The sequence below is a fragment of the Protopterus annectens genome, chromosome 1.part1 (assembly GCF_019279795.1).
Source record: "Protopterus annectens isolate FY-2018-M chromosome 1.part1, PAN1.0, whole genome shotgun sequence".
Classification (NCBI taxonomy): Eukaryota; Metazoa; Chordata; order Ceratodontiformes; family Protopteridae; genus Protopterus; species Protopterus annectens.
The window spans coordinates 42,779,240-42,801,986 of record NC_056726.1 but is presented as its reverse complement, the minus strand read 5'-3'; the positions used below and the strand labels follow the sequence as shown (position 1 = coordinate 42,801,986).

The window sequence follows — 22,747 nt, the reverse complement described above, 5'->3', positions numbered from 1 at the left end:
ATATAATGAGGGCAGATCAGCTCTTCTGCCACATAAATAGTGCAAGGATTGACTGACACCTTTCATTGGACAGAAACATCAGCATAGTCTGAAACCTATAAAGACATAAACTCCATTACTAGTAAGCTGTCAGGTAGTTTGTGCATGTATACCTCCTATATTACAGTGGTATCTTGTACTGTACTAGAAAAGCAGACATTTTTGCAAACAGTTTTTTTCTTGTTATTCTGCAGATTGGAAGCTGCACAAATCAGATGGGTCAGATTGCAATAGTTTCACTTCAGAATTCCAATCCTAAGGTCATTGAGTGCTTCAACGTGGAGTCTCGCATACTATGTATGGTGTATATACCTGAGAAGGAGATCCCGGAAGAAAAATGTATATCTCTGGAACAAGAAGATGTTGTGGAAAAGCCTTGTTTGGCCCCTACTATTTGCTTGGGCATGGAGGAGGGAAGGTAACCATCAGTGGCTGATGTATATAGTTGTTCAATACAAGCATATACATTATAATGTATATTGTTAAGCTCTATATACTGTAAATGTTTAAAATGTAGTTAGCTACGCTGTTTCCTCTTGTTAATTGTTTATGCAGTCAGAAATCAAGGATAAAAATATGTTAGTACAAGGATTGCTGATGTTTAAAAAATGCACTCCATTTCTACAGACATTGTATCTTCTGTGAGTCAGGAAAAAAGGAGTAATTATGAATTAGGAAAGAGAACTACAGATCATACCACAGTTTACGATTCATTGTATAATTGGCTTGTCACTTAAAATTGCAAGCTTTGTTGAGTTGACCTCTACACACACACACACACACACACACACACACATACACACACACACACACACACACACATATATATATATATATATATATATATATATATATACACACACACACACACACACACACACACACACACACACACACACACACACACACACACACACACACACACACACACACACACACACACATACACACACACACAGGACAAATGGCTGAGTGTTTTTGTTTGATGTAGGATTCATCAACTACATTTAATTGACTACTAAAATGCTATGAAAACACTACTTATCCCCTTATCTGTAGGACACATGACAGAGTCCATTCCGATGATTCAAAGTTTTTGATTTACTGGCAAGGATTTTATCTAATGTGGTGATTGATGTGTGACTGACATATAAGAATGGAGTTTCATATATATATATATATATATATATATATATATATATATATATATATATATATATATATATATATTTAGCTATTGTAAAACCTGCAAGAAAAACCCAGCTAAACTAAAGATTTCATTGTGTGATACCTTAAATCTCCTATAATGAAGGTCCATGGATATATGTAAATGATTCTTAAGGACATAAAGTATTTTATCTATATGGCTACTGAGTGTCCATGAATTTTACTTTTTAAATATTTATGGTTACATTCAGACCAATAAAGCCAAACCTCAGTAGTTGTGGACAAACATATTTCTGCCTATTTTATTGACCTCATCAGCATAGCACATGCTTGTAATTTGCCTACATATCAATAACATAGGATTTTTATATCCAGCTGATGCCCATAAAGATTATGGTACCTGCAAAACATCACAACTAACATCCAAACCAAAGGGTAGAAAGATCACATAGACAAGACACAGATCAGTAGAAACTGCAAGAAAAAACAGCCACGCTACAGTTTTCACTGTGTGATACCTTAAACTTCCTGGGATATATTCAAATGACCGCATAAGGACAGCGAATGTTTCAGCTACATGGCTTCTTAATATCCATGACTTTCTTTACTTTTTACGTCTTTATGGTTGCATTCAGGCAAATAAATCCAATCCCCACTAGCTGTGGACATGCATGTTTTTACAGATGCTATGTAACTGAAACACTTGATATCCTTAAGAGGTTGTTGTTGTTGTTGTGTCTTTCGGCTTTTCCAGGTTAGGGGTCGCCACAGCGGAACTCTGGTCCGCTAATGATTGGTAGTTGACTTTTACGTGCCGAGTTACCAGCCCTGATGCACAACCTTCAACGAAGGTACGTCCATTCACGTATGTCTCCACGCAGAAGACGCTCTAGCTGAGAATCGAACCGGACAACGTCTTACTGTGAGGCGACAATGCTACCGCAGCACCACCACCGCGGGTGATATCCTTAAGAGGTAATTTGCATATATCCCATGAACCTTTATTACAGGAGGTTTACAGTATCACAGAGTTAAAAGTCTAACTTGGCTGGGTTTTTCTTGCAGTTTTTACTGAATAGTTTATCTGTCTGACCTTACTACATTTTGATCTTGTTCACACACACACACACACACACACACACACACACACGCGCGTGCATGTGTGTGTGTGTGTGTGTGTGTGTGTGTGTGTGTGTGTGTGTCTGTGTGCGTACAGACAGATAGATATGTATAGGGCTCATGTGTTTAGAGAAAATCAGAGCTTGCTATGAAACTCTAGGCATTATCCATTATCTTTGTTGAGGTGGAGTAAGCTTCAGCCCCAGCAGTCTTTTTCCAAAACATCACATCCTGTCTACATCATTAATAACTATTCTGAGCAAACTTATATGCTCAACTGCATTTCCATTGTATGAAGAACATCACATCCTGTCTACATCATTAATAACTATTCTGACCAAGCTTATATGCTCAGCTGCATTTCCATTGTATGACTGTGCAGAGAAGTGCACTTCCTTATGCATCTTCTTAGGCTGTTGTGCTGTATCAGTCAAGGGTTCTTTCTTGACATCCATGCTTTTTCAACATTTTTTAATTATCTCTTAGATGCACAGAATATAGGGAAATGGGACAACAGCTTACCCTCTCAAGTCCATGTGAATTGACCTTGCATAGCTATTTTGGGTCTATATTAAAACATCGAATGCTTAAAACAGCAAACGATGTTTCATCTACCCTTTTTCAGAGAAAGCTGAAAATGTCGACACCTCAGAGCAGCGATTTCTTTCCTAGGGAAAGAAATCACTGTTCCAACCAAAACAAAAAAAAAAAAACAGTAAACAGTTCCAAACACATGTACACGTACCTTAACCCTAATTCTACCTCCGCCAAAAAAAGTAAACAGCTGAAAACACATAATGCACATAACTCAACCATACATCTAACGCCAAAAAAAAAGTAAACATTTTAAAACATATGCACTTACCTTAACCCGCACCCTAACCCTAAGGTCAGTAACTGTTGCACATTTACCTAAACAGTTCCAAACGCTTACACACTTACCTTAACCTTAATTCTACCCCCCAAAACAAAAGTAAACAGCTTAAAACACATATGCACTTAACTCTACCATACATCTAACGCAAAAAACAAAAAAGTAAACAGTTTCATACATATGCACGTACCTTAACCCCCACCGTAACCCTAAGGTCAGTAACTGTTGCACATTCACGCTTGGGAGCTATACCGGATAAGGGAATCCCTGAGACCACACTACAGTGCAGAACACGGCAAAGCAACAAAGCGGTCAAGCGACTTCTTTCCCAGGGAAAGAATTCGCTGAACAGCCCTTCGCTGTTTTGCCTGTTCACTCTTTAGTCTCGATGAAAATGCATTCGACAAAATACGTTTTCATAGTTGTAATAGGAACCCGCTATTTTACCCTGACAGTTGTCACTCCATTTGTTCGGTTTATTTCTTACCATCTTCAGTGTTTCATACTTTTTGCTGTATGCCGCCTTTGTCATGCAGTGTTTGATAGACTCTCCACCATCTCACTATTGGACCAACCTCAAGTATTTTTATTGCACCCCCTTAAATTCTAGCAAGTGCCCCATCCTATTCTGCTTTTTCTTACATTCATATTGAGGTTTATTCATTTCACATAACCCTTCTTTATTCTATCTTTCTGAGTTTTTCCCTGTCTTTTCTGGTGAGAAATTGTGTTTGCATGTGTGTGTGTGTGTGTGTGTGTGTGTGTGTGTGTGTGTGTGTGTGTGTGTGTGTGTGTGTGTGTGCGTGTGCGCGTGTGTGTGTGTGTGTCCATTTGTCATCTGACTTTTGAAAAAGTTGACTGAACTGTTTTCTGTCATTGTCAAATTAAGTTAAGGCTAATTAATTAATTAATTAATTAATTAATTAATTAATTAATTAATTAAGTGATCAAAAACCGTTACGTAAGCTATGGGCTGAGTATGAGGTAAAAGGATTAAATCTGAGTAAAAAAAGAAAATGGTAGTGCAGTTTCACAGTATGAACACTGTGCTCTTTTTCAAATTTATGCTCTATAGTTTTGGATACAAAACATTGTATGATGGAAAAGGATTATGACTTGGGTCTTGGGAAATTTGGTTAAATGTAAAATTGTATAATGCTACATTTAAGCAATAACCGATGATGTGGTGTGGTATATTGAAGATTTACCCTTGGTTGGTGTGGTTTAATCACGAGGGCGAAGCCCAAGTGATTAAATAAAGACAACCGTGGGTAAATCTTCATTATACCATGACCCCCCATTAATATTCCAAAACGTGCACGCTGATAGGCCAGTGTGCACGTTGTAAATCGACTTATACTAATGGAAAAAGGACCGGTCGCCCGGACTTTTTCCATTAGTATAAGTCTTTTTTTTAAAACACTGTCTTGCTATGTTAAAAGAGTTTAACATAGCGACACAGGTTTAAAAAAAGCAACGGAGATCTCCGTTGCTTTTTTTAAAGCTGTCTTGCTATGTTTAACTCCTTTAACATAGCGACACAGTGTGTAAAAAGCAACGGAGATCTTGCTTTCTCCATTGCTTTTTTTTAAACCTGTCTCGCTATGTTAAATGGGTTTAACATAGCGAGACAGCTTTAAAATAAGCAACGGAGATCTCCGTTGGTTATTTTAAAGCTGTCTCGCTATGTTAAACCCATTTAACATAACGAAACAGTAAAAAAGCAATGGAGATCTTGCTTTCTCTGTTGCTTTTGGCCACAGCTCTGATGTACTGCATAGGCATGCGCAGTACATCAGAACTGCCGCAAATACCAGACAGCTGCGGAAGGGCAGCAAAGAGGATATACAATGCCATTATTTAAGAAAAGTAATTGTTTCTTTTCTTAAATAATGTCATATAATAGCAATAACCACTTCTGGGTGTGGTAATGCGGGATTTACCCACGGTTGTCTTTGTTTGGTCCCTCCGGACCAAACCATGCCAACCATGGGTAAATCCCGCATTACCCACACCCAGGCGTGGGTTATTGCTATAATATACCACAACCACGGAGTTGGTTATTGCTATTATACAATGACATTATTTAAGAAAAAAATGATTACTTTAATTAAATAATGTCTTTGTATAACAGCAGACTGCTGTTCTTCCACTGGTTGTGGTATACTGCTTCTGCGTTTTGATGTACTGCGGATGCGTATGGGACTTGCATTACCATGCATACCCAGTACATCAATGCTTGGAAACGGAAGCAACGAAGAAAAGCAAGTCTCCATTGCTCCGTTTTCTCTCTCTTTCTCTCTTTTTTTTTATTGTAAAAAAAAAGGTTTTGGGGCAGTTTATACAAATGGAAAAAAGTCCGGGTAACAGGACCTTTTTCCGTTGGTATATTGTGGGATTTACAACGGGCACGCTGGTTAGGCTGGCCAATCAGTGTGCACATTTTCCAGTATTAATAGGGAGACGTATAATTGTGCATATTCCACACACTATATAAGTGTGTCTGAAAAAAAGTAATGTTTAAGGGACAACTTAAGACATGTTTTATTATTGTAGCTGTGATATACATCTTATACAGCAATGTGACAAACTGAGTTGTTAACAATTTGGAGAAAAGAGCATTTAGCAAAAGAATGGAAGAGTTTTTCTCACAAATGTCAAATGGAAGGGCATTGTCCACAACTGTTAGAACAAGAAGTTATTGATCAACCTACAGTTAGAGTACTGAACAAATTGCAACAGATATTATTGACCTATATAAAAGTAATATAAAAATGGTGATAATGAGGAAGAAACGTAACCATCACCATCCAGTGAGGGATACATTGTTGAGAATGAAAACAGCTGTGTTGTAGGAGTTAACAACCTGTGTAAAGAACTTAGGGATGTGATAATTCTGAAGATGTGGATGAATAGAGTAGTACAACAGGAAAAGGGGTATGGAAAAACAAATTAAGACACTACTGCTAAAATGAGAAAGGGTAACTTTACTGTTTGTTCCTTAAGTGTTAATAATATTATAAATAAAATTTGAACATTGACTATGCATAACTTTTGTAACAAAATAAATGCTGACATAACCAGCCTATTAGATGTTAGAATTCTAACTCGTGCATAGAAAGAGTAGTTGTACTTATTATGAAATGGTAATATAATTTGGAGCTTTGGAGGCCTTTGTTGTAGAAATGTAATATTAGTTAAAAACACAGTTAAAGTCTTAAATCTACTTTTTAGGATCCCATGTGTGAAGCTGGTTTGTTACTCTTAACAGCAGGGTATGTTAATACTAGTATGAAGAAATGAGAAAAACTGTGTGAGGCCTTAAAAAGTTATGTAACTGTCAGTATTGTTATATGCAAGGATTCATAAAGAATCCCGGTGTGGGCGCTATGAGCTGCTGCCAAAAGGGATGTGTTTCCATGATCACATAAAATGTCAAAAACAGATTAGTCACAATGAGCACTCTGAATTGCATGCTGTTACTGATAGTGCTAATCAGCACTTTCCTGCGGTAATCACCTCTGGTGGCCTATGCATTGGGTTAACAACAGCACCCATCTTGTGCAGTGTCACATACACATATACACACACACACACTCACACACATAAACATCTACACACACACACACATAAACATCTACACACACACACATACACACACACACACACACACACACACACACACACACACACACACACACACACACACACACACACACACACACACACACACACACACATATACACACACACACACACACACACACACACACACACACACACACACACACACACACACACACACACACACACACACACACACACACACACACACACACACACACACACACACACACAACCGACATACCACTTATCTGCCCTGACGACAGAATGTCCTTGATGCATCTTATTATTTTCCTATTGCCTCTCATAAAAAAACAGATGATTACAGTTAGTCAGTAATGCTGGACATTAGAGTTATTTCTTCTTATTGTTCAGAAACAGCATTGTGATGCCAGACATGTTCTATTAACTTTTTAAGTGACAGAGTAATATTTAGAAATTCTCCCTGATGTGGTAAAGTGTTCCTCCTGGCTTTGTCCGGATGTCTAAAGCAGAACCATTTAGAGGTATGGTATCCCCCTCACCAGGGAAACATCTCCATACTTCTAAACTCTCCATGATTTTACAGAACTTCCTTGATTTTGCCTTTACATGCCATGTCCATTGTAATGGACAGACCACTATAGCCAGTCCGTAATGTCATTCAAGTGTCACGTTTCTTGTTGTTCAAAAGATGCATCCTGATAAACAACCTGATTGTTTTATTAAGTTCTCAGTTAGACTGGGGAACTAAAGCATTGACTTGTTGATTAGTTGCTATCTAAGCCAAGGGCTCTGTGTTTGAAGCCTTTTTTTCCTCTTATTCCTTTAGTTTCTAAGTAACTGAGGGTATTGATTAAACAATGTTCCTGGTCTGTATTATTAGTGAGAGGATGACAGTTCTGCCCTGTTGATAAATTTCTCTGTGCAAAGGTACAGGGTTCAGACCTTTTTTAAGTGACTTAGGGTAATATTTAATGTGTGTCCCTGGTGTCAAGTATTAACCCTCCCACATATCTTACATCTTTGTTACAGCAAAATGGTTGTTGTATTAACTTTTTTAAGTGAGTTAAGGGTAATATTAAAACAGTATCCCTGGTGGCAAAACTGTTGTTGTTCTAGTAACTTTTTAAGTGAGCTTATGGTAATATTTAAGCAGTATCCCTGATGTCTAGCATTCCCTGCCCATACATATTTCATACTGCAAAGTTGTTGTTCTATTAACATTTTAAATGAGGTTTAATGTTCCTCCCACCTGTATGTCTTCCTTGTGCAAAGTCTGTCATTTTTTTAACTTTTGAAGTGCCTTTGAAATAGTTTTTTTATTTCCCTGGTGTACACTGTTCCCACCAGTATTGTAGGATTTGCTCAGTAGATTGGGGAGTTTAAAGGTGTTGCAGCCCACAAAAACACACACACACACACACACACACACACACACACACACACACACACAGGCTCTGTCACCCAAGCACACTCACAGGCACACTCACACTTCACCAGTGCATGCAAACACATAGCTACCCTACCTATCCCCTAAGTCCCCACTACAGCCACCCAGACACACACACACACACACACACACATACACACACACACACACACACACACACACACACACACACACACACACACACACACACACACAAACTCTGTCCTGAGACCTTTCATCCTTTTGCATATACTCACACATGGACATATCCTCCCTTATGTCCACTAAACTCCCTTGTACTTAACTGTAATGAAAGAAATGAGTGAACATGAACATTTGGCCAAGTTAATTAACTTGGCTGGCTCAGCTAACTTAGGCAGCCAGATGAGCAAGTGAATCACTTAACTGCATGAATGCCTTACCACAGGTATTTCTGGGGGGAGCACATGGCTAATTAGCACAGGCTACTCTCCCAGAACGCCTCATTGTCATATAACTTGGCCAAGGAGGTGGCTCGCCACAGTTATCCTAAATACCATGTAGACAGCAATTGGCCTGTTATTAAATCAGAAAGGGCTTCCACCAGTGGTAGTGTCCTGTGTTAGAGCTTGCCACTGGTAATGGCCTGTACTGAAGTGGACTCATAGTGGCAATTGGAGACATAAACTGTAATTTAAAAATGTATATTGAAAAACATATGATATACAATTTTATATGCTTTTATAAACTATCAAAAGGTCAAAGTATGGAATATACTTATTGGAAGGATGTGTTATATACAGAAATAGTTTATTTCTTTTTACTTTCTAAACTTTTCTTTGAACTACAACAAGGTAAAATAGATTTGAAATCACAGACCATCCATCATTTTGGTAGAAGTCTGTAGGATTGCAGATATGGAAAGGCATACAAACTGAATGGGATAGTGATGGATGTAGGAAATAAGAAAATAGAAAGTATCTTGTTATGAGAAGAACATATCATAAAGTGCGACTGGTATGATTTATGGATGATACACAAACAAAAACTTGAAAAATTATATTGTAGAATGGAAAAAGATATGGCCGAGGATTCAGAAATCTGGCGATAAGAGCTACTACCAAAAGGGACTGTTTCTGCAGTCTTAGAAAATAAAATTCAGAGACATGTTAGCCACAGTAAGGAAAGACCTCATTATCAGTTAATCTGTATATCTCTGAAATGCCTGTGATAACTGTCAGTGCAAATTATCAGTTTTCTGCAGTCGTTACCATTCTGACAGCCTGTGTCTCTTGTTAGCTCAATCTGCCCATTCACCCCCGCCAACACACAAACACTCTGTCATACCTCTTACCTGTCTCTGATGTATCTTCTTATTTCTGTCCATGTGCTCATAAATCACACATCTTTACTGTCAATCAGTAACACAAGACATTACGTTGCTACTTCTTCTTGGTCATAAAGTGCATTGTGATGCTAGACCTGTTGCTTTGGTAACGTTTTAGTGAAGCAAGTAATAGTTTAAAGGCATTCTTGATTTTACAGAATGTTCCTGATGTTGCCTCCAACTCATGATCTGTTCCTTTTAATTCACAGACTGTTGCAGTCAGAGTATAATGGTAGATGGATATTTTGCCAAAATCCAATACCCCCACCAAACTCTGAGAACAAACCAGCCTATGTTCAATTGCTGTCAGAAACTCTGTACAACCATGTCAATGGCTGCATGAATGTTGCTGCATCTACCAGAAGTAAGCCCAGAACTAGCCCTAGAAACAATCTGCCCTGGTGGTATCCCAAATTAAACAGGATATACAACAAAAGGAAAAGAAATATGGCAAAAATCAGGAAGGGTAATTCTTGTGAAGACAAAAACTCTGTCATCAAAGTAAAATAGACAACTAAGGTGGCTAAGATGGCTAGTTAGGTCAAGGAAAGTCATCTTTGAGGATATCTTCTAAGGTGAAAGATAACCAAAAGACCTTCCACAGCTATGTTAGAAACCTCAAGGGCAGCACACAGCAATGTGCTGAACTAATGGTTAATAATGCCGTATTCACAGAGCCTAGTGATACAGCAAACCTGTTGGAGGGCAAATTCAGTTCCAGGTTTACTGCCCTCTCACCTTCAACCACCCCCCCCCCCAATAATGGGAGAAAACAATAAGTACACAGAGATAAAGGGCAGTATATTATGAGGAAAATGAGCAGAGAAAAATATGACTGACCACCACTGTTAAAAGGAAACAAGAACTTTAATAAAAAATAAAAAACAAAACAAACATAAAATTGTAAGTGCTTTCACTACAATAGCAGCTTCTTCAGACCAGAAAAGCTCTACAGTGACCAATTCATTCATAAAAGCAAAACCACCCTTCCAATCACTAATGAGATATAGCAGTCATATGATTAAAAATACCAATTCCGTGCTTAAACTCATTCATCAGAGACAAGGGTTTTAGTGTTCCTTGAGTATGGTATGAGCAGTGATAGGTGCATATGCCTTGAATAAGAGATGTGTTATATCATATTTGTTTCCAGACACAAATGTTATAATCAGTGTCATGAGAAGATGTAATCATTGTTAGATGGCAGTTATCAAAACATGTTTGTATTGACTTTGACACTCCAGAAAGGAAACCAACACTTGACAAAAACATCTGGAAAGCCAAAGTCGTACATTCCATGCTTTCATCTCACTTACACACTTTATGATTTGCGATATCTTTTCTATTAGTGGTGTAACACAACTATGAAATTGTTTTCCTATGCTTTATCCTGTGAAAATTGGATTATCTACTTACTAACATAAATTTCTTTGTATTTTGCAGTATTTCTGTGTATAAGAGTAGTCAAGGATCAAAAAAGGTTCGACTTCAACATTTTTTCACACCAGAGAAAGCAACAGTAGTAAGTCTGACTTATGAGGCCCCACATTTGTATGCTGGTCTTGTTAATGGAAGCATAGCTGTCTACACAAAGACAGAAGGTAATTTAAAGCAAACATTTTATGGATATTCCTTAACACATTCATTTATGTTTGTGCTTTGAGATTTTGGTGTCTTTAGTACTGAGTAAAAATAGTGATAGAAATGAAATCATGTTGTACAGTGTTCACTGGCATTTACTGATCTGCTATATCTTAAAAGTTTATATACTAACGAACCATAATAAACTCTTCTGAGTTTTATATAGGATCACATTTTGAAAGGCTCCTTAAGGAGGTATATTTTCTAAACTCCAGTCTTGCCTAAGATTTTTTTTTCTGTCATTACTGACATTTGTGGGAAGATGCCCATGCTGTAACCCCTGCACTAGATAGTGATATGAAGCTCATGTCACCCATTTTGATTCTTTCTGACTGTCTACTCTGTCAGGTTTTCACAGCAGTTGTAAAGGAAAAAGCCCATCATATAACAAATGAAACATCGAAGAAGAAAAAAAAATCCCAAAGCCTTAGTGATAACTGAATACCTTGTGTGGATTACCACTTGGCATTTCTTCCGCTTAGAGAATATGATGATACAGAAGGAGCTGCCATATTCATTCATTTTATTTGCCACTGGTTCTACACAGTGAAGCTTGATTCTTCATTTCCTGGTGCTTGGAGAAATGAAAGTGTCATCTCAGTCTGAGAATAAGTATGTGACGTTCTGTAAGGGTAACCAGAGGCTGTCCTTCAAGGCAGTGCCCCCTGGACATGAACAGGAATAAGATAAGTTGCTTGGACCTTAAGCCAGGGTCTACGCTTATGTTTCCTAAATGTAGCTTCATTGCTGAATTCTATGGAATGTCAGTGGTCTCAGTCTACTGAACAGCTGCATCATTCTAAAGTGAGAGTTAAGGATGTCTTTACCTAATCAGTGACCAGTCTTGTGATTGTCACAGGTAAGTCAAGGCCCATTAGTGGCACTTATTAGAAGGGCTAACACCTAGGTTGCTGTGGCAGCATTTTTAATTCAACTGTCATTTCCTTCTTTGAAAACTCTTGCTGATTCAGTTGTGCACTTATTTGTTAAATTATTGTTTTTCCTGTTTGGTTGCTCTGTTAGTTAGTCAATTGGCTAATTATGTATTTATCTTTTATTTATTGCATTTTCTTAATCAATTTTCAGCCTGAAACTCTTTTACAGGGGAAACCAGGGAGTGATGGAAAGTTAATTACTTGCTGAGTTTAACACGTATGCGGGTGTAAGCTGCTGGGATTCATACCTGGGTTTACATGTTTTGTAATGCAGCAGCTTCATTACTACTACCTACTTATTAATTTATTGTCATTTGGTAACTAGGAAGTTCTAGCTAAGCAATGTTTATTTACATTGGAGGTCGTTGGGGGTATTTTATGCAAGTTCTAATAGATGGACCTATAACCAAATGGTTGACATGGAGCATACAGTAATACAAGAGCAGCATGGCAGAGTTGCCATAGTTATTGTAACAGTAACCCATGGCTGGGTGTGGGTAATGCTGAATTTACCCACAGTTGGGCTTCACTCTCGTGACCAAACAAGCCAAACCGTAGGTAAATCAGCATCACCCACACCCAGCCATGAGTTATTGCTATTATAGAATGATATTATTTAAGAAAAAAGTTATTTACTTTTCTTAAACAATGTCCTTGTATAATGGTGCCATGGTGCTCTTCTGCATTTGTCCCCTGTACTATGGGGCTTTCTTGATGTACTGCAAATCTGTATAGTGCTGTGTAAAGGATGCAATGGAGAAAGGAAGATCTCCGTTACTTTTTTTGTTTTTAATAAAAAAGAAATTGAAATCTGGAGACTTCAAATGACGAGAGAAAAGAGACAGAGAAAATATAAGGATAATCAGGTGCATTTCTCTAGTTTTGCATAATGTACCTGATTATCCTTGTACTTTCTCTGTTCTGTCTCTTTCATTCTTTTGAAGTCTCAGGGTTTCCTTTCTGTGGGAGAGTGGCGTAATGTTTAAGGTGCTTACCTTAGAAACACAAGCTGCAGGGTTTGATTCTCACAGGGGGTAATTGGCTAGGCTTAAAATGGTCCATGAGGACAGTTAGTTTAGTAAAAATCTATGAATCTGTTTTTTTTTTTTTTTTAATTAAAGAAGACTAGTATTTCCGTTGCATATATTAATAGAAGAAAGTCCGGGTGACCGGACTTTTTTCTTTTGGCACATGCTCAATGTACAAAGGGCACACTGGTTGGGTTGACTGATCAGCATGCTCATTTTTGAATGTTAATGCCCAGTCATTGTATAACAGCTGATATATACCTTTACCATGATTGTTTTAGCAAAGCTCATGACTGATGTCTGATGACTGTAAGGGAAAGCCTATAACATAATGTTGAAAGGTGTGTGTGATGTACCTGACAGTTGTGTTTTTTTTTTGTTCATAGGTTGGTACTAGGCTATCAGCCCTAGGGCCTATACAAGCCTAGCCATAACAATTCCCTGGCTATTTCTTCCCACACTATTTACTTCCCTGGACCCCTGTCTAGCAGGACGATTGATGTGATCCCCGAGGTGAATTTCCTTTCTCCCATCCAATCGTCAAGGTTCAATTTGAAGAGGGCCAAAGAGGCACTCTGCTTGACATGTATGGGCAGTCTATTCCAGAGTCTGGGGAGTCTCTGGGTCAGGAACCTATCCCTCTAGCATGTTTTGTTTATTGTGATGACAAGGTTTAGATCCCTGGAGCATGTGGCTTTGAGGGATTGGGATTTCTTTAAGTGTAGCATGTCCAACAGCTCTGAGTTTGATATGGTCTTGTATGTTAAGCAGAGATCGCCTCTGAGTAGACAATATGCTGCATAGTATAGCTGGTGTTTTTTAAGGCGGCCAGCGTAGGGCATCTGCTTTAGGCTGTGATTCTTTTAGTGAGGTATTTCTATGGCCTTTCCAGTTGTTGCAGATGTCTTGAGAGGTACATACCAAATGGGGAGTTGTATTCTATAATGGGTCTAATGAGGGATGAGTACAGAGGGACAATGACCTCCTTTTTTCTGGATGAAACACTCTTAGTGATGAGGTGTGCCACATAGAATGATTTCCTGACTGTTGTGGCGATGTGGTTATCAGAGGTGAGACTATTGTCCACCTGTGTCCCTAAGTCTCATCACACTTTCAGTGTTTAGTGTACTGCCACCTATGTGGTAATTCATGGGTACATGTTTTTTTCCCAAAGGAGATAACTATGCATTTCTTGGCATTGAGCTTGAGCCCATGACTCTGGCACCAAGCATCTGTTTCTGTAAGGCCCTTTTGTAGAGTATCCACATCATTTGGGGATTCAATAATGGCTCCCAGTTTGCAGTCATCTGCGAAATTTGTTAGCCAGAGTCCCTTAGTGTTGGCCTGTACTTCAGAGAAGTAGATGCCAAACAAGAGTGGTCCCAGGACTGAACCCTGAGGTACTCCACTTGTCACTTGTCTGGAGCTGGATTTGGAGTCGGCTACTTTTACAGTGTGGGTTCTGTCAGTAAGCCAGTTGGCAACCCATTGGGTGACTGTCATAGGAAAAATAAACTTTAAAAATGATCAATACACGGTAGGTTCAGGTTAAGGCACTTTAATCTTGCAACAAGGAGACAAAAACGTGCTAATACAGAGTTTGTCTAACTAGAATCAGGAAGTGCAGATATTTTAATACATTTTCTAATAAGACATTGCCTACCAAGCTGACGTAACAGATCACAAGTTTTAACATCATCATTACATAGCAGCTGTTTGTCCATGATTTTCTGCTTGCACTATCAATTTTATGAAAAGCTTCCTAAGAAAAACAACGTGGCCTTGGTGACCACTGGTTAGATACAACTTCCCACTATGTTATGTTACCATTCAAGGTACTATAGCTAATTCGAGCACAAATCAAGTACAGATTCTTCAAGCAGTCTTTTGTTTTATGTATCTCTTCTTTTCTGCAGCTGTGCATGTTCTCATAACACGAACAGAGCTGATTGTTCATATTCAATCATATTATAGAAAACAGTATTGTTCTATTCATTCATTTCCTGACCTAGCAGATAATCACCTGCTTCTCAGTACATTTCCAAAAGGCATAAACATGAATTTTGCTGTGCTAGCAAATACTAGGTCAGTGTACATCTTGCAGTTTCAGAAAGCATACTGTGGTTTGAAAAATCATCTTATAATTTCATACAGAATTAAGCTGTACATAAAATAGAATAAAATGTGTTAACTCTTTTAGCTTCTAGTAAGCATTAGACATATATAAAAATAAATATTTTTCTGACATTTCCCCCCTGTTAATACTTTTTATTCTGTTTTCAAAAGCATAAACAGTTTGCTTCTTCTCCTAACCTCTTCCATTTCGGATTTGCAGTTAAGAGAGTCATTTAGTTTAGACTTATGAAAGCATTTCAGTTTTCAACAACTCTTCAATTTCAGTACTTTGATACAAAGTCTCAGAAACTGATATGTCTATAAAATCTTTGATCAACTTTTTAATGCAGGGAATACCACAAGAAATGCATGCTCCTATAGGAGTAATCCCACACAAATGGCAATCAGGATGTTCATTAGGATGGAACGCCACCCCCCCAAACAAATTCTGGAAAAAGTCCGTCAGAGGGTTTGGGCCTGGTTTGGTCATGGTCGACACTTGCTGGATTACCTCAAGATGGTCGTTTATCTCATGCTTTTTGTCAGGAATATACGAACAGCATTCTTCTTTGATTAAAGCGCACGTACCACCTCTCACCGCTAGGGTGAAGTCAAGAGCCATGCGGTTTTGAAGCACCACAGTTCTCATAGCATTTAGTTCATCAGTCACTAATTCGAGAGCAGAAAAAGTTGCATTGCTCATAACTTTGAGAAGTTTGGACAGTTTTCTCAGCTCCTAAATCGATTTCACTGCGCCATATGCAGGGGCTATGCCTGCCCATGATATAATAGTGTCACTCAAGTCCATATGTGTCAATTTATCTTTGTTTTTCACGGAGTTATGGTTTCTCCACCCTGCTTCGATTCGTCCCACTGGATTTTCGGGTCTCTTGATTGGACTTCTAGGTTTACTGCTGACCTCTCTGACGTTTTGAATTTTCCCCTGAGGCAAAGCTGCAGTGTGTCGTATGGCCGGAACCAGGTAACCCAAAAAACAACTGCCAGACCAATTCTCAGGTAGCCATTTGTATGCCTTTTTCCCACAAACAAAATAACAATTCTCTACTTTAGTATTGATATATGCTCGCCCTGCATGAAACATTTTCTTGTCAATAATGGAAAGTTGCTTCAAAAGAACAGGATTATGTTGTATTTCACTAACAGTTCTCTTCATTTTCTCAAAGTATGAGTCATAGTTTGTATCACAGATAGTTTCTGCCTTATTAGCCTTAATATAACATTTATAAGAAACAGTCACATTGCAATTGCTCCAACCCACCTGAATAGTGTCATTTTTATAAAAACATACAATCCCTTTTTGTGTAACAGGTAGGTACAATGCTATTTTGTCTTGTGATTTCACAGGTGTAGTATCAAAAATCAAGTTTTCCCAGGTCTCATTGACCCCTGGGGGGACAGCAGTCATTAATAATCCCCCGTATGCTGTTGGTATAGCTGTGCAAATCCAGCAGTTCGAAACATTAAAAGTCTCAGCATACACATATTTAATTGCTTGGTAAGTGTTAAAGTTTGGATGCCAGTCTATGAGTAATGCCTCACGTTTGTTCAGTTCAACTCATGTGGCTGGAAAAAGGAAAAAGGAAAGGCCACAGCAAAAAGATCATTGTTATCAGTATAGCTAACGGGATGATCATGGAATTTTTCTGAGGTTGTTCTGCATCCCTGTTTATTCTATACCTGGTCATTTTGTTCTCGTTGTACAACAGTAACAAGGTTTTTGTCCAGTTCAAAGTTCTTAACCAATTTACAGTGTGTCAGATGAATCCAGGATGCTCGCTCTGCGATCTTGACTGCAGTGAGGGTTGACAGTAGCACTTGGTACAGTCCTTCCCACTTTGGAGAACTCCAATTCCTTTTCTTCACGACCTTCACCCAGACCCACGTGCCTGGGACTACTGCTGCTTCCGATGGTCTGGCCTGTTCTTTATCTGAAACAGAATTTAACTGCAGAAGTTTGTTATTCAAAAATCGCCTCATATACTCTGCAAGTGAACTGTCAGCCTCCTGGTCTGCAGGCATGAGAGGTCTCCACTGAGGTGTATAATACGCCCTCCCAAACAGAATTTCAAAAGGAGTTAACACTTTTACATTTGGAACAGTTTTCATACTCAACAGTGCCAGAGGCAGACAGTGCACCCAGTTCTTTTGTGTCTCACTAATCAATTTCCTAAGCTTATTTTTCAGAACTCCATTATGCCACTCTACTAATCCTGCAGATTGGGGTGGTATGCACAATGGTTTTCAGAAATCCCGAAATAACGGCTCAATTGTTGTATAGTTTGATTTACAAAGTGTGTGCCATTGTCACTATAAATCTTTTCCGGTGTGCCAAATCTAGGAATAATTTCTTTAACGAGGACTTTTGCAACAGTAGCTGCATCTGGATTTTTAGTCGGAAAAGCTTCCACCCATTTGGAAAACATATCTGTAATGACAAGACAGTACTTTTTATTTTCACATTTGTTTAGCTCTATAAAATCCATACAGATAGTATGGAACGGATACTGTGGTGTGGGGAAACTCCCTTGCTTAGGCTTCAGTGCCCCCTGTGCATGATGCTTGTTACAAACATGGCATGCTGCACAACAATTTTTTGTGTAGTTTGTAAATCCATACGTTGTAAACACTTGATTCACTAACTGTACCATCCCCCTGTTGAGACATGGCACTGCCCATGGCTCAACAAAGCTGCATATCTAAACAAGTTAGATGATTAAATTGGTTTTCTTTCTTTGGAGATGTACAGCCCTTTCTCAAGAATTGCTCCTCGTTTTATCCATTTTTGTTTTTCTATATTTGTAGTAAGTGTCTGCATTGTTTTTAACATTTCTAAATCTAAAATCTCAGATGGTTGTAATTCATCACTCAAAAGAAATACTTCTGAAGCTGAAGCTGCTTGCTTTGCAGCTGTATCAGCTTTCGCATTACCTTTTGAAATCCTATCCTGTTGTTTGGTATGAGCTACGCATTTACAAATAGCTACTTTCTGAGGTAACTGAATAGATTCTAACAAATCTAAAATAAATTGCGCATGATTAATCGGTTTACCAGTAGATGATATCATTCCTCTATTTTTCCACTGCTGCGCAAAAACATGTACAGTAGAAAAAGCGTACTGGCTGTCAGTAAAAATGTTCACACATTTATCCTTTGCCAAGGTACATGCCCTTGTTAAAGCAATCAATTCTGCTGCTTGTGCAGATAAGTTGTGTGGTAAAGACTTTGCTTCTAAAATCTCAGTATCGGAAACTACTGCATACCCCACTAGATTCTGTCCTGTAGGACCCCTCCTACACGAGCCGTCCACATAGTATGTCACCTCGGCATCATCCAAGGGAACATCCGTGAGATCTTTTCTAGGCAGTGTCTTTTGCTCAATCTCCTGCAGGCAGCAGTGTGGTTTGCCATCTGCAGGGGTTGGGAGCAAGGTTGACGGATTCAAAGTTGTGTATCGTTCAATTGTCATATGAGGTTGGCTCTACAGTATAGTCATACAGGAAAGATGTCTAGCAGGAGAAAGATATGCTACTTTTTCTTGCAGTAAAATAATCGCGACTGCATGAGGCACTCTCAATGTGAGAGGGTGGAATAACACTACTGAGGCTGAAGCCTGCACTGCCATTGCAGCTGCGACTACTGCTTGTACACAGTGGGGCAAAGATTGCGCCACTGGGTCTAGCTGTGATGAATAGTAAGCTATGGGGCGTTGTTTGTCCCCATGTTGCTGTGTTAACACTGATGTCATATAACCCTGCTTACAATCTACAGTTTGGAAAAATCGTTTATGATAGTTTGGTAATCCTTAAACTAGTGAGGATGTTATCAGCTGTTTCAATTTGCAGAAAGCTGATTCTGCTTCTGGTGTCCATTGTAATAAATCTTGTGCTGCCATAGGCTTTTTTGAATATCAAGTTAGTCAGTGGAGCAGATTCCAAGGCATAATTTGGAATCCAACTCCGACAAAAATTAGTCGTACCTAGGAAGGACATCATTTCCTTCTTGGTAGTTGGTTTGGGTGCTTGTAATATTGCTGTTTTTCTGTCTTCATCTAATATTCTGCCTTCTTTGGATATTACATATCCCAGGTATTTAACCTGCTTTTTCCAAAGTTGCAGTTTGTTCTTGTTTACTTTGTGTCCTTGAGTAGCTAGAAATTGTAGTAATGCTATGGTATCTTCTCTGTATTCTTGCTGGGTGGGGGCTGCCAGCAGTCTACATAAAGTAAAATCTGGCTGCCTTTCGGTGAGATAAATCCCCCAAGTTTACTTGCCATTTCCTGTGTGAATATTGTTGGACTCTCACAATATCCCTGTGGTAGTCGCGTGTATGTATACCTTTTCCCCTGAAATGTAAATGCAAACCAATGTTGGCTGTCAGGGTGTATCGGTATTGAGAAAAACACATTGCTAGTATCTACCACAGAAAAATACTTCTGTTGAGGTTTCAAATCATTCAATAAAGTGTGTGGATCTGGCACCATAGGTGCTCTAGGTATAACTGCGTCATTTACAGCTTGTAAATCTTGGACCATACGCCATTCTCCATTTGCTTTCCTAACAGGAAATAAGGGTGTACTACATGGTGAATCGGGAGATTCTATCAATACTCCTTCCTTAAGTAAGGCTGCTATTATAGGTTTGATTCCTACTTCTGCATCTTTTCTTAAGGGATACTGTCTCTTTTGAGGTCTAAATGCTGACTTTGGCGTGATAGTGACTGGTCCTGCTGTACGAATAAGTCCCACATCTGATTTTCCTGTTGACCAGAGAGTCTCTGGTATGTCTCGTAAGGCTTTTTCCTCTTCCTCTAGTAAGAGTGCTACTCAGCTGTCCTCACTTGCCTGCAAGTGCACAGCTGGGTGTGTCTGTGTTATCCAATTCAACTTCTGCTTTTGTACTCCCTGTTCTGAAAGTTCTAATTCTGTCTGTTTTTCCCACCTTGTGACTTTTTCTCCTAGGTCTGCCCACTTCATATTCTTGTCTTTAGTTAAACTAACTTGTGGTAATCGATTAGATTTGTAAAGGGCTATGAATTCCTGGGGCAATGAACAGCTAACTACACTGTTTCCTTCTGTGTCCCAGTACAGATTAAGATTACGTAATACTAATCTGTTAGCATGGTTTCTAAACAGTTCTTGCTCATATTCTTTATCAGGTCCTGGTTTGCTACAGTAATATAGAGTGCAATGCAACAAATGCTGTTTATCAGTGTCAAGGGAGGGGGATTTACTGATGGCTACATTCATCAGTTCTTCGGTTACTGCCCCTGGACCAGTCGTAACCAAGTCCTGGCTGTACCAATAAAATGTTTCACCCTCCGGTCGCACCACAAAAGTATCCATTTGTCGCTGTGCTTCCATACCCTGCATAGTTGGAACTACTGCTATGCCAAATATCTGCATAAGGTCTCTGCCCAAAAGATTTACTGGGCATTTTGCAGAAACAACAACTTTGCTTTTCTGGGTCATCCCTGAAACAGGGTCAGTTATTGCTATGTTGTGGGAGAGTGGCTCCCGATACAGCTGTCCATTAGCTGCTTTCATTAATATGTAATCAAGTGATTCTGAATTTTCTGGTAGTTTGGAAGGATGTATCAGGGTCCGTGAAGCCCCTGAGTCACACAGGAATTTAACTTCCCTCCCCTCTACCAGAAGTGTAACTTCCGGTTTTGTGTCTGCTAAGTAGAGCTCTAGGCTCAATAATGCTAAATCCAAGATTTCATTTTCTTCATTATCTGTGATTTCATGCACATCCTCTATTTCTTCTATCACATTCTCTACTCCTTCTATCACATTTGCATTTGTCTTTTCTTGATTATTCCCTTCTAGTGATTCTTGACTATCATATAGTCAGTCCTCACCCTCCTTGTCCTCTGTGGTTACCTTTTTATTTTGCCTGCAATCCCTTGCCAAATGTCCCTTTTTTCCGCATTTAAAACATTCACCCCTTTTCTTTTTCTCTTCAAATTCCTTTGATTGCTTATCAGATTGTTTGTTTCCCTGGGCATTTTTCTTACCCTTCTTCCCAGTCTGTACTACAAAGACGTCTGATCCATCTTCTACTGCAAATAATTGAGTTTTTTTTTTCTTTTTGCTATTAAAATGCCTTTCGGCATGTCTTGCATATTCAAGTAATGACTGTAATCTACTCGTACGATGATCTACCATGTGCTTTGTAATAAACTTGCTAATGGGTGCAATACTGCCTTTCAAAAATGCATTCTTTAATTGCTGCTCATATGGGGAATCATGTGTTTGGTCTTCAGGTACCTTCATTCCACAATGGTTATTAAAACACTCTAATAATCTGGCATAATATCTATCAACAGTTTCACCTTCTTGTTGATTGCATTGATTAATGCAAGTCCAGTCAGCCCTAGGCTTCCATTTCTCAGAGATTTGCTCTGTCAGACCTTTCACTCTGTTATCCAGTTCTGCGTTACTATGTGGGAGTGGCCTATGTTCTGCGTCACGGGGATTCCAGTTGCCACTGATCATGTGCCAATCTGGACCTACGATTTGTCTGACTACTTTCTCTACTTCCTCTCCATTTAAATGGTAACTTAACCTCATGCCCTGTAAGTCCTCTAAGAATTTTCTAAAATTAACTTTCGGATGGGGAATTCCCTCTGTGGCTTTCCGGATGTCTTCCGGTGTCCACGGTCTTTATACTAGAAGAGTTGGGTCCTGTCCTGCCTGTCCTGCCTGTGGATTTGGTACTTCTATGAGTGGACATATTTCTTCTTCACTCATAGCTCGTGAATTTTTATTTATTTCATACAATTCAATATCCCCTCTTACGTTGCATGTTCGAGACCTAGTCTCGACAGAATCTCTGACAAACGGTTTTGATTTCGCAGGGACAGTTGGATATAGCGGAGGTGGATCAGCTTGTCCACTCGCTTCATATTCTGGTAGGGGAAGCGGAGGGGGCGGAGGGGCCGATGCTATTACCAAGTTATTGTCTTCTTTATCTAAAAACATTGCTTTTGAATTTTTATTCTTTTTTTCCCTGCGGTTTGCTTCCTCAAGCCACCTGTGTGCCTGAGGAACTCCCAATTGACATTGCTTTTTTACCTGACCTTTTGCGTCTGTTTTAAGTTGTTTGACAAGTTTGATAAGTGAAGGTTTATCTAAGTTGCCATCAAATTTGTATTTATTAACCCATTTTGTATAATACCTAACGTTATCGGCACGCTGTAACTGCATATATTTCGCGTCTTCGGTTAAAGGTGGATCTCGGGATCTTTTTGTGCACTTATTTCCCATGTTGTCTTAATTTAGTTAGAAATTGTTACGTAACCCTTTTTATCACGTGGTACCACGATTTTCACTTTTTCACAGTTTATCTAGAATAACTGCCTACCTATCCTGTTTCCCTGATCTATGACAAGACAGCAATCTTTTTT

The 22,747-nt window shown here is 38.9% G+C and overlaps 1 protein-coding gene across 4 annotated transcripts in view; it reads left to right on the top strand.

Moving 5' to 3' along the window:
• ARHGEF10 (Rho guanine nucleotide exchange factor 10) overlaps positions 1-22,747 on the top strand; it is a 2,254,368-nt gene that overhangs the window by 1,679,520 nt on the left and 552,101 nt on the right. For all 4 annotated transcript variants that reach the window (XM_044073505.1, XM_044073484.1, XM_044073499.1 and 1 more), the window contains 2 exons: positions 234-457; positions 11,044-11,201. In XM_044073505.1, coding sequence (XP_043929440.1) covers positions 234-457; positions 11,044-11,201 — 382 coding nt within the window. The remainder of the gene's footprint in view (positions 1-233; positions 458-11,043; positions 11,202-22,747) is intronic.